The sequence below is a fragment of the Diabrotica undecimpunctata genome, chromosome 6 (assembly GCF_040954645.1).
Source record: "Diabrotica undecimpunctata isolate CICGRU chromosome 6, icDiaUnde3, whole genome shotgun sequence".
NCBI lineage: Eukaryota > Metazoa > Arthropoda > Insecta > Coleoptera > Chrysomelidae > Diabrotica > Diabrotica undecimpunctata.
The window spans coordinates 28,546,817-28,561,275 of NC_092808.1; the positions used below are offsets into that span (position 1 = coordinate 28,546,817).

General features: G+C 32.8%; 1 protein-coding gene across 1 annotated transcript in view; it reads right to left on the reverse strand.

Moving 5' to 3' along the window:
* Positions 1–3,102: 3,102 nt before the first annotated feature.
* Positions 3,103–14,459, reverse strand: part of LOC140443327 (organic cation transporter protein) — a 105,280-nt gene continuing 93,923 nt past the window's right edge. Inside the window, exons 6-7 of the mRNA XM_072534524.1 lie at positions 13,769–14,113; positions 3,103–8,877 (exon numbers count right to left, since the gene is read on the reverse strand). Coding sequence (XP_072390625.1) covers positions 8,379–8,877; positions 13,769–14,113 — 844 coding nt within the window. The 3' untranslated portion in view covers positions 3,103–8,378. The remainder of the gene's footprint in view (positions 8,878–13,768; positions 14,114–14,459) is intronic.

Genomic DNA, 14,459 nt, shown 5'->3' on the forward strand with positions numbered 1-14,459 from the left:
ATCTAAATTACAAATGAAATCGCAACATCAATATTAAAAAGGGAATCATTAAATCTTTATATGATAGAGCTAAAAATTTTATCCTCAATAAAGCTCAGTACATTGAAATCAATTTTATCCAACACCAAACCTAACAACGATCAAGAAAGAACAAAGGATTGTATTTATAAAGTACCTTGTGAATGCAAAAACTTCTATTTAGGCGAAACATCTACCCCACTAAATATTAGAATAATTGAACATCAATCTTATCTCAAAAATAGATAATTTCATTGACTTCATATATGTAAACACGCATGGGAAAATAAACATAGAATTCAATGGAACGATACATGTGTTTTCCTGAAAGAAACATTTTGTAGTAAAAAGAGGAAAATCAAACAAGCTGCCCATGCTATGTTAAATAAAACGAATTGCGTCGCAAATCCGCGTTTATTAGTTGTACACACCCATCTGGGATCTATAGAGGAGTAACACCTAGCCGCACGCCCGCAACTCGTCCCGTACTGCATCCATAAGTCAATAAGACACCAGCGTATTCTAATATATGTGTTGCTGACTGTGTACCTATTAATTTGTGCATCACACATCTGGTTTCATTCTGTACAAAGATATGAAGTGGTGGAAGATTCCGCAGGACTTCCAACGTCGCCATAGGAGTTGTTTTTATCGTCCCCATAATACACAGGCATGCTAACTTATGTGTATTACTTGGCAGCCCACCACGTCACACACCCATAGATTATCATTGGTCTAATAACCCTTATATATAACCATAGTGTCATTTTGGAGTTGAGCCCCAATTCTTACCACATATCCTTCTACATCTGCCCAAGGAGATACTATGTGATAGATTTTTGAGATGTGTCAAGACTCCCTTGTGGACAGCCTCCACCTGCTCTTGGAGTTATATGGTTGAGAGTGGATATTACTATCCTATTCTCCAGAGATGCCCTTATCCTTACTACCGCAGGTGTGTGTCGTCTACTCATTGCTTTAACCAAAAATTTGGTGGTAACGTTATTAAATGCCCCTTCAATACCCAAAAAATCTTATCTAACTCACTTATGTTTTAAAATCACATACATACATTAATTAAATGTATAAATAATAATAAAATAAAACGCAATTGAACAGTTCAAAGTACCTCCCAGAGGGGCATTTGTAATAATAAATGATCTTGTAACGTAACGTTTCTATTTAGATGTTTAATCAAAACAATAACAATTTAACTTAAAAGAACATAATAAACATTGTGGTCTCGTTCGACCTCTATTCCCTTTCTAATTTTTTTGATAAATGATAAAAAATTTGGTAGGTGTTTTTCTCCAGAGTTTATCTCGTGAAGTAACTTCAATGGCATAAACTAAAGATTTCACACATTCCCAAAAATAAGAGAGAAGCGGATTATACCCGGTATTATTGGTTGTCATTCAAAATCACTTTCTCTGACGATCCATCACTGAGAATGTATGTCAATAATATGATTTCTAATAGCTAATTGGAAATGATAAAACGTAAGTAAACAGAAATATTGAAAAGCACTAAAATAGAACAATAATTGAAAACCAGAATTTACGATAAGTGTATCCTCCCTATACTCACGTATGGTTCACAGACGTGGATGCAAGTCTAATATGGATAAAATAGTAAAAGCACAAAGAGCGATGGAAAGATCAATGCTCGGGGTGAGACTTATAGGCAAAAAACAAACAAATGGATTAGAAGCAAAACCAAAGTAAAAGACGCAGGAGAACATGCTGCCTAATTAAAATGGAGCTTCGCAGGACACAATGCCCGACTAAAGGATAAAAAATGGAACCACGAAATACAACAATGGAGACCATGGTTAGGAAAGAAAAGCAGAGGAAGACCACAAATGCTATTTGTGGCACCTGGAAGCAAGTGGCGCCAAATTGAAAACACTGGATTGATTTGGGGGAGGCCTACGTCCAAAGGTGGATTATTTAAGGCTGAAGAAGAAGAAACATTTCTGTTGCTAGCAACAGAAATGGACTTCTGGAGAAGAGCAGCAGGCAAATCAAGAAGAGATCGGATACCAAATGAGAGAATACGAGAAATGATGGGAGTCAAGCATACAATAGTTGATGACATAAAAACAAAACAGTTAATATGGTACGACCATGTACAGAGAATGCCAGATGACAGGATTCCAAAACAGATTTTGACGTGGACACCACAAGGAAGAAGGAAAAGAGGAAGGCCGAGAAGAAGCTGGAGAGAGGGAATTGAAAAAGAACTACAGGAAAGAGAAATCCCTCCAAGCCTATGGTTAAATAGAGAAGAATGGCGGTTAGGAGTCGGAAGGCGTCGGAGAACGCTGTGAACCGATAGTAGTAGTAGTAGAAGAAGAAACAGAAATATTATTCAATAGCACCACAATAGAACAATGATTTACCAGATGTGTCATCGATTTCATAGCCCCATGCGACGTTGTGTGCATTAAAGTCACCTCCCAAAATAAAGGGTTTTGGAGTGATTTTGAAAAAAGCCATTGCTGTGCTGAAGTTTTGTTTTTCTGTTATTATATGGGGATACAAGATGAATAGTTTTATTTGTTGACGATAGTTTAAAGCAAATGCATGTATGTTTAATTGGAATATTATATTAAACATAATTTCTTGACATTTAATTTTTTTTTTTTAATAATATAGCTGACCCACCATATCCATCTATACGATCTGTTCTAAAGCAATTAAAGTTTTTAAAGTGATAATACACCGATGGCTTAAAACATGTCTCCCATAATAAAGTAATATAAATTTGATTTTGATGGAGTAAAAATTCTAAATTAACTTTTAGGTAAGTATTTGAAATTACCGAACGACAGTTCCACAGTTCCATTGCAAAACATTTAATTTTGAGTGACCTCTATTCTTTTTCTAATTGTTCTAGTGAATTAACTAGATTGGTATAAACTAAGAACTTCATACGTCCCAAAAATAAAATGAAACTGATTTTGCCGGTATTATTGGTTGCCATTCAAAATCACTTTCTCTGTCGATCTATCGTTGAGAATATATCAATAGAATGATTTCCAATAGCTAATGGGAAATGAGAAAACGTAAGTAAACACAGAAATATTCAAAAATAAATTATTTATTATGAAATATTGACATATAAAAATATATATCATTTGTTTACAAGGCGTCTACAAAATGGAATCTAGGTATCTAATACTACGGCAGTACAGAGTCTTCGGGTAATTTCTAAAATATTAGTATAATAAAGCTATATAGATAGGCACCTTATTGTAATTAAAAATTCATTGCGAATCAAATGGTATTAATTTTTTGCTTAAATTATTTAAAAATCACTGTATTTATATATTCATATATTCATTAAAAATATTCAATACTTAAAGTTAGAGAAGTAACAACCCTCTTAACCTACAGTGTGACCCATTTAGATTGGAAACACCTCTATAAAATTTGAAGTTGTTAACCGATTTTAACCAAATTTTTTTTTAATGTCATGTAATAAAAGGTCTATTGCGAGACAAAATATGAAATATTTAGTTAAATTTTCAGGGCAGTCTACGATACTTTTTCTTGTAGAATGAAGAATTTGTATTAGCGATTTTTTTATTAAAAAAATTTCTACGCCACTGGATTTAGAGTGGCTTCATATAGCTATGACAAAAATTTCATTAAAATATATTTATTAATAACGAAGTTATGACAACTTAAAATTTTAAAACTCACTAAGCTACGAGTCAAAAAAGAACACCCTGTATCAACAGATAACCATAAAACTAATTATTTTTCAAATAATTTTAATAAAAAACCACTACTAGACAAAAAAATGTTTAAAATAGCATAAAAATTTAATGCAAGTAACGCACTTACATTTATTATTAATAACTTTACATGCTACAACTTAAATCTCAGTTGCCATGACAACGATATTACTGTTTGACATTATTTGTGTCATACAAATTTCAGTGCTAGCATAAATTTATGCATAATATCTGCAACAATATTTACTTCAAATTCTTTTAATAATATTTTCTGTCATGGCTGCAAGATTAAGTTTGAGAGAACAAAATGAAATTATACGTCTTTTGGGAGATAACGATAGAAGTGCCAGGGAAGTTTTTACAATATTTAATGATAGACATGTGGATCGTCCTAATATTAGATGCGGTACGGTAAACAAAATAAATAGAATATTTAATGAATATGGTGCAGTATCAAAACTAGTTTTAAAAAATAACCCGTTACAAAGAAGAATAGGAAATGATCAAATCATTTTAGATCATTTCAGAAATAACCCTAATGCCAGTTTAAGGAATGCCAGTTTATATTTGAATGTGCCTCGAGAGAGTATTCGGCGATGTCTTAAGGTAAATAATATTAAACCTTTCAAACCAAAATTCTTACACACATTACAAGAAGGCGACGAAGCAAAACGTTTAGAATATTGTTTATGGGCTCAAGGTTAATATTTAAACAATATAAATTTTCTAAAAAACGTGTTGTTTACCGACGAAGCCACTTTCACTACAAATGGAGTAGTATCATCACAAAATTGTCGCTATGGGACAGCAGATAATTCCCATTGGGTAATAAACTGTAAAAGCCAGTATTCTCAAAAAATCAATGTCTGGTGTGGTATATTGAACAAGTTATTGGTCCTTTCTTTTTTGAAGAAAACTTGAACTCACAGAACTTTTTAGAATTTTTAAACACCGACTTGTGGGATGCTATTCATGAGCTCCCAATTAATGAACGATTACATTTTATATCCAGTTAGATGAGTGTTCTGTTTATTACGCCAGAACCGTGAAGCAATGGCTAAATGAAAATTATCCGAACCGTTGGATAGGCCGGGGTAGTCCGTTGATAGATTGGCCACCCAGATCTCCAGATCTCACAATTTTAGACTTCTTTCTCTAGGGAGTTATCAAACAAAGAAATTAACCAAACCCGTGCAAGAGACGTAAACGAACTTCGTGCAGGAATTCGACAGGCATGTGCAGAAATTACTCCCCAACAACTAAGAAATGTAATTAGAAATATTCATAAACGCTACGACAAATGTATCCAATTAGATGGTGGATTGGTAGAGGTAACTAGGATTTAAACTAAAATTATGTTTCCATGTTTCTGTTAATACAGAGTGTTTTTTTAACGTTAATACAGAGTGTTTTTTTCTTAGTGAGTTTTAAAATTTTAAGTTGTCATAAGTTTGTTATTAATAAATATATCTTAATGAAATTTTTGTCATAGCTATTTGAAGCCAATCTAAATCCAGTGGCGTAGAAATTTTTTTAATAAAAAAATCGCTAATACAAATTCTCCATTTTCGACGAAAAAAAAAGTATCGTAGAATGCCCTGAAAATTTAACTAAATATTTCATATTTTGTCCCGCAATAGACCTTTTATTACATGACATTAAAAAAAAAATTGGTTAAAATCGGTTAACAACTTCAAATTTTATAGAGGTGTTTCCAATCTAAATGGGTCACACTGTATAAGCTTCAACTTCAAGAAAAATTGGATTAATGAAAATAAATAAAATAGATCTTTAAAACGCCAGTCTTCAATTAAGCCATTCTGTTTTAACCAGTAAGGAAATAAACCTTTGAGTTGATACAATGAAAAAGAAGACTTGGTGTCAACTGTACTTTCAGACGTTTAAAAAAAATTAATAAACACAAATAACACATTATGCTTATAGCCTAAATAAACAAAAAATTAATTTTAGTTTTTATATCGGTTTGACACAAAAAATGCTTATTAAATTAACAAATAAAAATTAAATAATAGCTATAAATTTTAGATTCAAATATTTTTAGCTTCTTTTCAGAATAGCTGCAATTGCAAAAAATAGATTCAATATTCAAAAATAGATTAAATTACAGAAGTAAAAATCTTCTATGTTCATTCAATGTTCAACAATATCGATTCGCTTACTGTAATATAACAAAAAATTTAAAGAAAATCAACAGAACACTATGCACTCGGAAGAAAAGGCTTTTAGACCGAATAATTTCTACGAATTAATCTCCACATCCTAATAATTTATAAAATTACAAATACAGATGCAAAAACCAAAATAAAATTTAGAAAAACTGTTAAAAAAAATAGTAAAAATTTGCATGCAGTCAATGTATTCAATTAGCTGACATGAATCCACGATTAATATTCACTTCTGGTAACATTGATCACTTGATTTACCCTGAATAATCTATTCTTTGCTAAGTATATCTGAAGCACGGTACTTATAAGTGCAATGAAATGAAAGTTTGAGTCGTAGTTCATAATGGTAACTTCAGGGTCCAATCCAGGACCAATAAATCGTAAGTTTATTCGTTTCATATTCCAGAAATAATTAAGTTAAAACCCTAACCTTTATGTTAAATGTTATATTACCTTAATATTGTTCTGAAGCTATTTTTTTGTGGCATGTTAAAGTAATTATTATTTAAATGGGAATAAGCCACAATTAAAGGTTAAAGTACGTTTATTGACGTTTCAATTTCCACTTCGGAAATCATTCTCAAAATACAAACATTGGTAAATTAAACAAACTTTGTTAATTAATTAAAATTAATTAAAAAAAAAACAAAATTTGTTTAATTTACTAATGTTTGTATTTTGAGAACGATTTCCGAAGTGGAAATTGAAACGTCAATAAACGTACTTTAACCGTTAATTGTGGCTTATTCCCATTTAAATAATAATTATATTACCTTGTTTCAGAACATCATCATGATCAACACCTGTACGTTTTAAAATTATATTTTTTAAGTCTGTTATTCCTGTTTGTTGTGAGTTTTGGTTGCTGTCGTTTTTGTCTGTATTTGCATCGTGTTTTGCATTTCTTGATAATTATGGTTTTATGTCTTCTTACCACCTTTTTCTAGGTCCTTCTCTGCATATTAGTCATAATGGAGTCTGGTTGGTTGTCTTTCTCAACATATCTGAATGTAAACTTCTCAATATAATATATTCTAGGCAGAGTGACTTTATATTTGTGACAATCCGTTAAATTGCCAGAATTTGTTTTTATTCTTCTTTGTCCTTTCCTTGTTATATTTGAACCTAGTATTTACTTTTTATGTATCGACACTATAATTACTGTGTCCAATCCATCTGGCACTATATTTTGTATCCACATTTGTTGTATGAAAAGGTATTTTTCTTCTGTGGGTGATTAAGTTTGGTAATTTTTTTTTTTTTTTTGGTCGTGCAGAAAGTACTGGGAATTTCAGTCTCTTATTATCATTCTGGCTTTACAACTCTGCGTGGGTCCTATCCTCCTCAAGAATTTCTCTCCAGTTATCCCTATTAATCGCCTCCGCCAAGTACGTATTCCCATATTCCTCATGTCTTCATCGATGTTATCAAGGAACCTTGTTCTGTATCTTTCTCTTCTTCTCTGACCAATGGGTCTATCAAGGAGTGTTTTTCTAGCTGGGTCATTTTGTTCCATCTGCATTACATGCCCTATCAACCTCAGACGTCCTATCTTAATATTTTTTACGATATCTGGTTCCTGGCATATTCTATAAAGTTCGCAGTTGTATCGTCTTCTCCACACTTCATTTTCATTCACCACTCCATAGATTTGCCTTTTCTTTCGAAACATGTTTTCATTACTATTTGTTAGAGACCATGTCTTTGAATTATATGTTAGGACTGGGTGTATGGTTGTTTTGTAGAGTTTTATCTTTGTATTTCTCGATATAATTGAGGATTTAAGAAGAAGATTGAGCCCAAAATAGCATCTGTTAACCGTGCAAATTCTGCGGTTTATCTCTGCTGCAGTACCTATTATTTTCAGGTTTAACGAGAGCTCCCAGATATACAAATTGGTTCACTACTTCGATGACGTCGTTTTCTATAACAAGTGGTCGTAGTATTTATGGTTGCCTGCTTACATTCATATTTCAGCCTATATTAAGCGATTAAATGATGGAATGTGATATTAGCATTGGATAAATATAAATAAAGTGGTAAAGGGGAAGCCTGTGTCCAAAATTTTTTAGAGCCGCGATAAATAATTAATTTATCCAATTGATGTTCCAGTTCTGGATAAATATTTTATAGTGTTAATTAAGTACATTATTGTTTATAATATTAACATAAAACAAATTGAATTAACGAAAACCGTATGAAAAATGTAATAGTTACAGACTTTTAAGCGAACCCAGTTTGATTTTTTAAACATTGAATGAACTATAAAAAATATACATATAATACAATTATTGTTTTATTTTAAATAATATCTTGTTCTTCGATTTTAAAATTCCAAACAACGATATTCTTAACAATTGTGTGAAAAAATCGTTTATAGAACATTTTGACTATAATAATAATGAACATTTAGCACAACTAAAAAAACAACTTCATCGAAGTGGTTGCATTTGTTCCGCTTCAGTCTTCGAAGGCTTGCCCAATGACCTTTCATGAGAAAGTTTCTCGCCACATAGACTCGAAAAGGTAGTATCTCCAACTCCGAATTCTTCTCCCTCCTGTATTGTTTGAGGCATAGGTTTATTTAACGTTTCCGGAAGGAACATCACCAAAAATCCTGATATTAACGACACCACAGAAAAGATCATCGCAGGTATTTTTGGATCGAAAGAATCCAACAGACTGAGTAATGGAATTGCAGCACCTGCACCTCTGGCGCACATAGCACCTAAGCCCATAACGAAGCTCCTTACCATAGTCGGGAACAGTTCAGCTGAGAAATTGTAGATTATGGCGAACGAACTTGCAATTAAGAACTTTCCAGTAAACGTAAAGGTCATGGATACGGCTCCAGCTGTTACGTTAGCTGCTATTATACAGCAAATTGCTCCTAAGATCATTTCTACTGCAGTCAAAGTTCTTCTTCCTAACCTAAAATTACAAATGATTAGTAGTTTAAAACAATTGTTGTACTTCAATACTGTAGAAACTTAAATTATTCTGTCTTGTGTCTTTGTTTATTTAGCAAAAAAACCATTTAGCGGCAATAATGTAACGCTGGAAATTTAATCCGTAATTATGTTTTGTCTCCAGAACTGTAGTTGTCTCAACTCCGGTTAAATTAGTGTCTGATGGATGAAGTAGATTAACAGAACTCTTGCTGGACCCAAGCCAGGATCAAAGAGGAGGGAGTCCACAGTCAGGTTACCACCCTACTGATAGACTATAAGCCCGTACAGATCGCCGCAAAAATTGGAATAATCCCGCGGAAGAAGAAAGTTCAAAGATGACGACCAACTCAAAAAAGGTGATGACGAATTTATGGAAAGCGAAAATCGAATTGGTACTTGTAATGTAAAATCCTTAAACAAGAAAGAAAAATAAATAACTAAAGAGCTGATAGAAAAAAAAATAGATACATGCACATTTTCTAACACAATTATAAAAGATAATAAAATACCAAAAGAATGGAGAATTAGCGAACCAATCCTACTATTCCAAAGACAAGATAAAAACAGCCAGAAAACTACAGAGGAATCAACTTATTAAATACAAACCCCAAACTTACAATTAAAGTTGGGCAAAAACGAATAAACCAGAGATTTACTCGCTAAATCTAAGCTTAGCATATGAATAACAAGGTTTTCGTACTGGAGGATAAAATAAAGTGACATGATCATTGATAAACTCATTCGTTATAAAATAAATTATTAAGAAATCATTACAGTATAATCGACCAGTGTTTCTATGTCTTATTGTTCTATTTGACTGAGTGGGACACAAAGATCTTTTATATAATAGAGAAATTCCTTTGGATATCATAAAAACTATTGAAAACATCTACTAAAATTATAAAACTATAAAGCCAATAAAAGATTAATAATAACGTAAGTATCAAACACAAGACTCGGAACAACCATAACCCAAAGACTATTGGATCCGGTGGAGATGAGAAGAATTACAGAAAATGTGCTCTGAGAGACCGGAGGAGTAAAGACACCAGAAGAAAATTTAACGCACAGGGTATGAACGAGTGAATACTAAGCAAAAAAAAAAGAATAAAATAATTACAAAGTAGAATGGGAAAGCCCAGATTGGTTAAAATAGCAACAGATAAATCATCAAACAATAGTTCAATTTACCAATAAATAAACAATTTATTTAAAATAGTCAGTTTATAAACAAAATGAAAACATTGTTACAAAACCAACGTATTCTAAATAACGATTTTTGGAACCAACTTAAAAAACACATATTGAACATCCTCAGTAGATCAAATATACAGACAATCAAAGTTATATGGAATCCTCTGGTATTTCTTATTTTAAGCGAATTAAAAAAAACAACCTACGAGACAATAAAAATATTTATTGTAAAGTAATTTAATCACCAATACATAGAAATTAAAGAAACCCATAAATTCTTAAATAATAAAATTAGTTAATTATTTTAAAGTCGATAGCATACAAAATTTTAATGCACGAAATGATGTTTAAATTGTTTTTATTTATTTATGTTTTTTTTTAGTAGTCAGTGTTACTAACCCTAGGCCTTATACAAGCTCTAATTCGCGTGGGCATTCTTCTTCTTCACGTGCCATCTCCTCTACGAAGGCTGGCAACCATCATGGCAATTCGCACTTTCGACACCGCTGCTCTAAAGAGGTCAGCAGAAGTGCAGTTAAACCAAGCTCTCAAATTATTCAACCAGGAGATGCGTCTTCTTCCGCGACTCCTTCTACCCTGTATTCTTTCTTGCATTATTAATTGCAACAAGTTATAACGCTCGCCACTCATGACGTGTCCCAGATATTGCAATTTTCTGACTTTAATTGTATTTAAAACCTCTTTATCTTTTTCCATTCTTTTCAACAGCTCGACATTCGTGACTCTATCCACCCAACTTATTCTTAATATCCTTCTGTAGGCCCATAACTCGAAGGCTTCCAATCTGTCCGAAACATCTTTCTATAAAGTCCAAGCCTCCAACCCATAAAATAATACGGAGAACAAGTACCATCTCAGAAGTCTTATCTTTAAAGAAATTGAAATGTCCCTGCTGCAGAGTACTTTTTTCAGTTTGTTGAAAGAATTTCTTGCCTGTCCTATTCTTGCCTTAATCTCTTCTGTGTACTCATTGTTTCCGGTAATTATTGTACCCAGATATTTATATTTTTCAACTTTGTTCTAATTTGTTCTCCATGTATTGTTATGTTTTCTTGGCGCTGTTGGGCTTTTGTAATTACCATAAATTGTGTCTTTTTTGTGTTTAGGGACAGTCCGTTTTCTTCACTGACTTTTACCACTCTGTCAACCATTTGTTGTAGATCCTCAAGACATTCCGCTAATAAAATAGTGTCGTCGGCAAACCGTATATTATTGATTGGTCGGCCATTTACTTTTATTCCCATAGTTAGTTCTTCTAGTGCTTCCTGGATTATTTCCTCTGAATACAAATTGAACAGAGTAGGAACTGCCTGACGCCCCTCTAAATCTGTATTTCATTTGAAAAGACGTTGTTCCCTTTTACCACAGCGATCTGATTATAATAGATAGCGCTAATGATCCTGATGTCTCTCATATCTAAGTTTTTCTTTTCAAGTAATTCGATAAGACGGTTATGTCTGACCTTATCGAAGGCTTTGTTGTAATCCAAGAAACACATATATACTGTCTGATTAACATCCATGCACCTTTGCACAAGTACATTCACAGCGAACAGGGCTTCCCTCGTTCACAGTGCATTTCTAAATCCAAATCGTGTGTCACTTATGTCCTGCTCAAGTTTGTTGTGTATTCTCCAGTGTATAATTTTTAAAGCGTGGGCATGCTCCTAAACAAATTGTTAACATTTTATTGTGTTTCCTTTCTTCAAGAGCAGCTTGTATTAGCTGTATGGTGTTTTATGGATTATCCCGACGAGGTCTATTTCTTTTTTTTTAAGCATATCTATAGGGTTAAGGTAGGGTGAGCAAGCAGGCCACTTCAGAATGGTAATTTCTACTGCTTCAAGGAAGTCTGTAGTGTCATGCATGAAAATTAATTATTTTCCCACTGCACTTTTTCAAAGTCTAACTACAGGATCTAGAACCAAATCAACATATCTGCTAGCTATTAAAGTTAGTTGAATGGAAATTAAAGGAGATTTTTCACCGACCATATTACTTCCCCAGAACATAACACTTCCTCCCTTATGTCTGTGAACAGATCTGGCTGTTTTCTTCTTGCTTGTCTTTCTCGCCCCCCAAGTACACGAATTTATCGGTCATATGATTTTACGAAAGAATCGAAATAAATCGAATCGAAATGAAAAGAAATACCTATAAATCGTGGAGTAATACAAGGATGTGTGCTTTCCCCTTTACTTTTTAATATGTATTCAGAAAAATTGTTTAAAGAGGAAAAAATATTTATTAACGGAGCACTTCTGAATAATCTTAGATATGCAGATGACACAATACTCCTTGCGGACAGCAGAGAAGGACTACAGATCTTGGTTGATCGCATTACCCAATACTGCGAAAGGTATGGAATGGCACTGAATACAAATAAAATAAAAATCATGGTGGTAAGCAAGAACAAGATTGAGGAAGACAGTGTTTATGCTAAAGGAAAACTTTTACGCAGTGTGCACAGATATCAGTACTTATTTTGCGAATTAAATGAAGAATGGGATAGAAGTATGGAAATAAAACGGCGTATTGAGATAGCCAGAAGTGCTTTTAATAAGATGAAAGTAATATTATGCAATGGAAAACTCAACATCGAAATTAGAACTAGAGTATTGAGAAGCTACGTGTTCTCTGTCCTGTTATATGGAGTTGAGGCCTGGACAATTACAGACACGATAGAGAAAAAACTCATTAACTTTGAAATGTGGTGTTATCGAAGAATGTGGAAAATATCTTGGACAGAACACATAATAAATGCGGAAACGCTACGAAGAATGAAAAAAGATAAAGAAATACTCAACACTATAAAGAAAAGAAAAATGAGCTACTTTGGTCACATACTAAGAAACGAGAATTACGAATTGATGCGGCTGGTCATACAAGGGAAGGTAGAGGGGCAAAAGAGGACCGGGGAGAAGACGCACCTCCTGGCTGAAGAATCTGAGACAATGTCCTTAAGGATGGGACACGTTAAGAAGAAGAAGAATGATTTTACACAAATCCTGGTTTCGTTTGAAAATAGTACATTTTGCCAATTTCCAATGTTCCAGTTTTGGTATTGAAGACACCGATTAGGCGATCAATCTTGTGCTGTCTGGTTAACTCGGAAACCCGTAACTGTCTACTACTGTATAGTCCTTGGACACGAAAGTCCTGATACCTACCATAGGTTTTTGACACATCACTCTGTGTTACTCCTACCACTGCAACTATGTCCCTCTGAGACATTCTTTGCTCCACAAGACCAATAATTTTTGCCCTTTGTACATCAGTTATTTCGTTTTATTTCAAATCCTTTTTTTTTCTTTTAAAACTTTGTTTATTTATTTTGGTTTAATTTACAATAAACACAAATAATCAATGCCGTGCCGGGCAGTGTTATCTGATTGTTTTATTAGTTTGTTTATTTTCAATAAAAACCTTTATTCTTAGCAACAAAAACAAGTTTCTTCACAATAAATAAATATTGGTTTAAAATACATGGTGATTCTATATAAGTTTGGTTGTGTGTACATATGATATATATATGATATATATATATATATATATATATATATATATATATATATATATATATATGTTCTCTCAGAACAAAAATCAAACTAAAACCTAAGCTTTGAAAGTTTTTCTAGATCTAAAAGTATTTCTTACCTATCCATCAAATAAACAGTCAGTATATAACTCGGTATTTCAACAAGTCCCATAATGAACATATTAATGTAAGGATTCCCTTCCATAGAGTTGGTAGTTAGAGACAATCCATAGTAGACTAAACTATTAGCGAACCAGCATAGTAAAACATTAAATGTCTTTTTTCTTAGATTCGGTGTTCTGAACAGATCTCCGATACTTCCGGATTCGTCGTTTGTTCTTACTTCACTCATACCTTTGCTAACGAATTCAGCTGTATCTAAATTGATTGGTGAACCGTTCATTTTTAGTGCTTTCTTCACTATTTCGACAGATTCTCTAATTCTTCCGTTGCTCCATAACCACCTGTAAAAGAATTTTGATTTGTGCATATATTATTTTACGTATAAAACCTCTAATGATGTACATATACAATTATTTATAACAAAAGAAATAATATTGTTTTATGGAATGTAAGAGAACGTACCAATTGGAATGTAATTTTATTAAAGAACTATATAGACTAACCAGATATTACGAATATTTAACACAGAGCCAGACATTTTGAACACGTTGCCAGGTGACAAAATACAAATTAGTATATAATGGCTCTGAAATAGAAAAAAGAATAGATGCCTTTGAGATGCATATATACAGACGAATGTTGAGGATTCCATGGGTACAAAGAGTTACTAATGTTGAGGTACTTAGT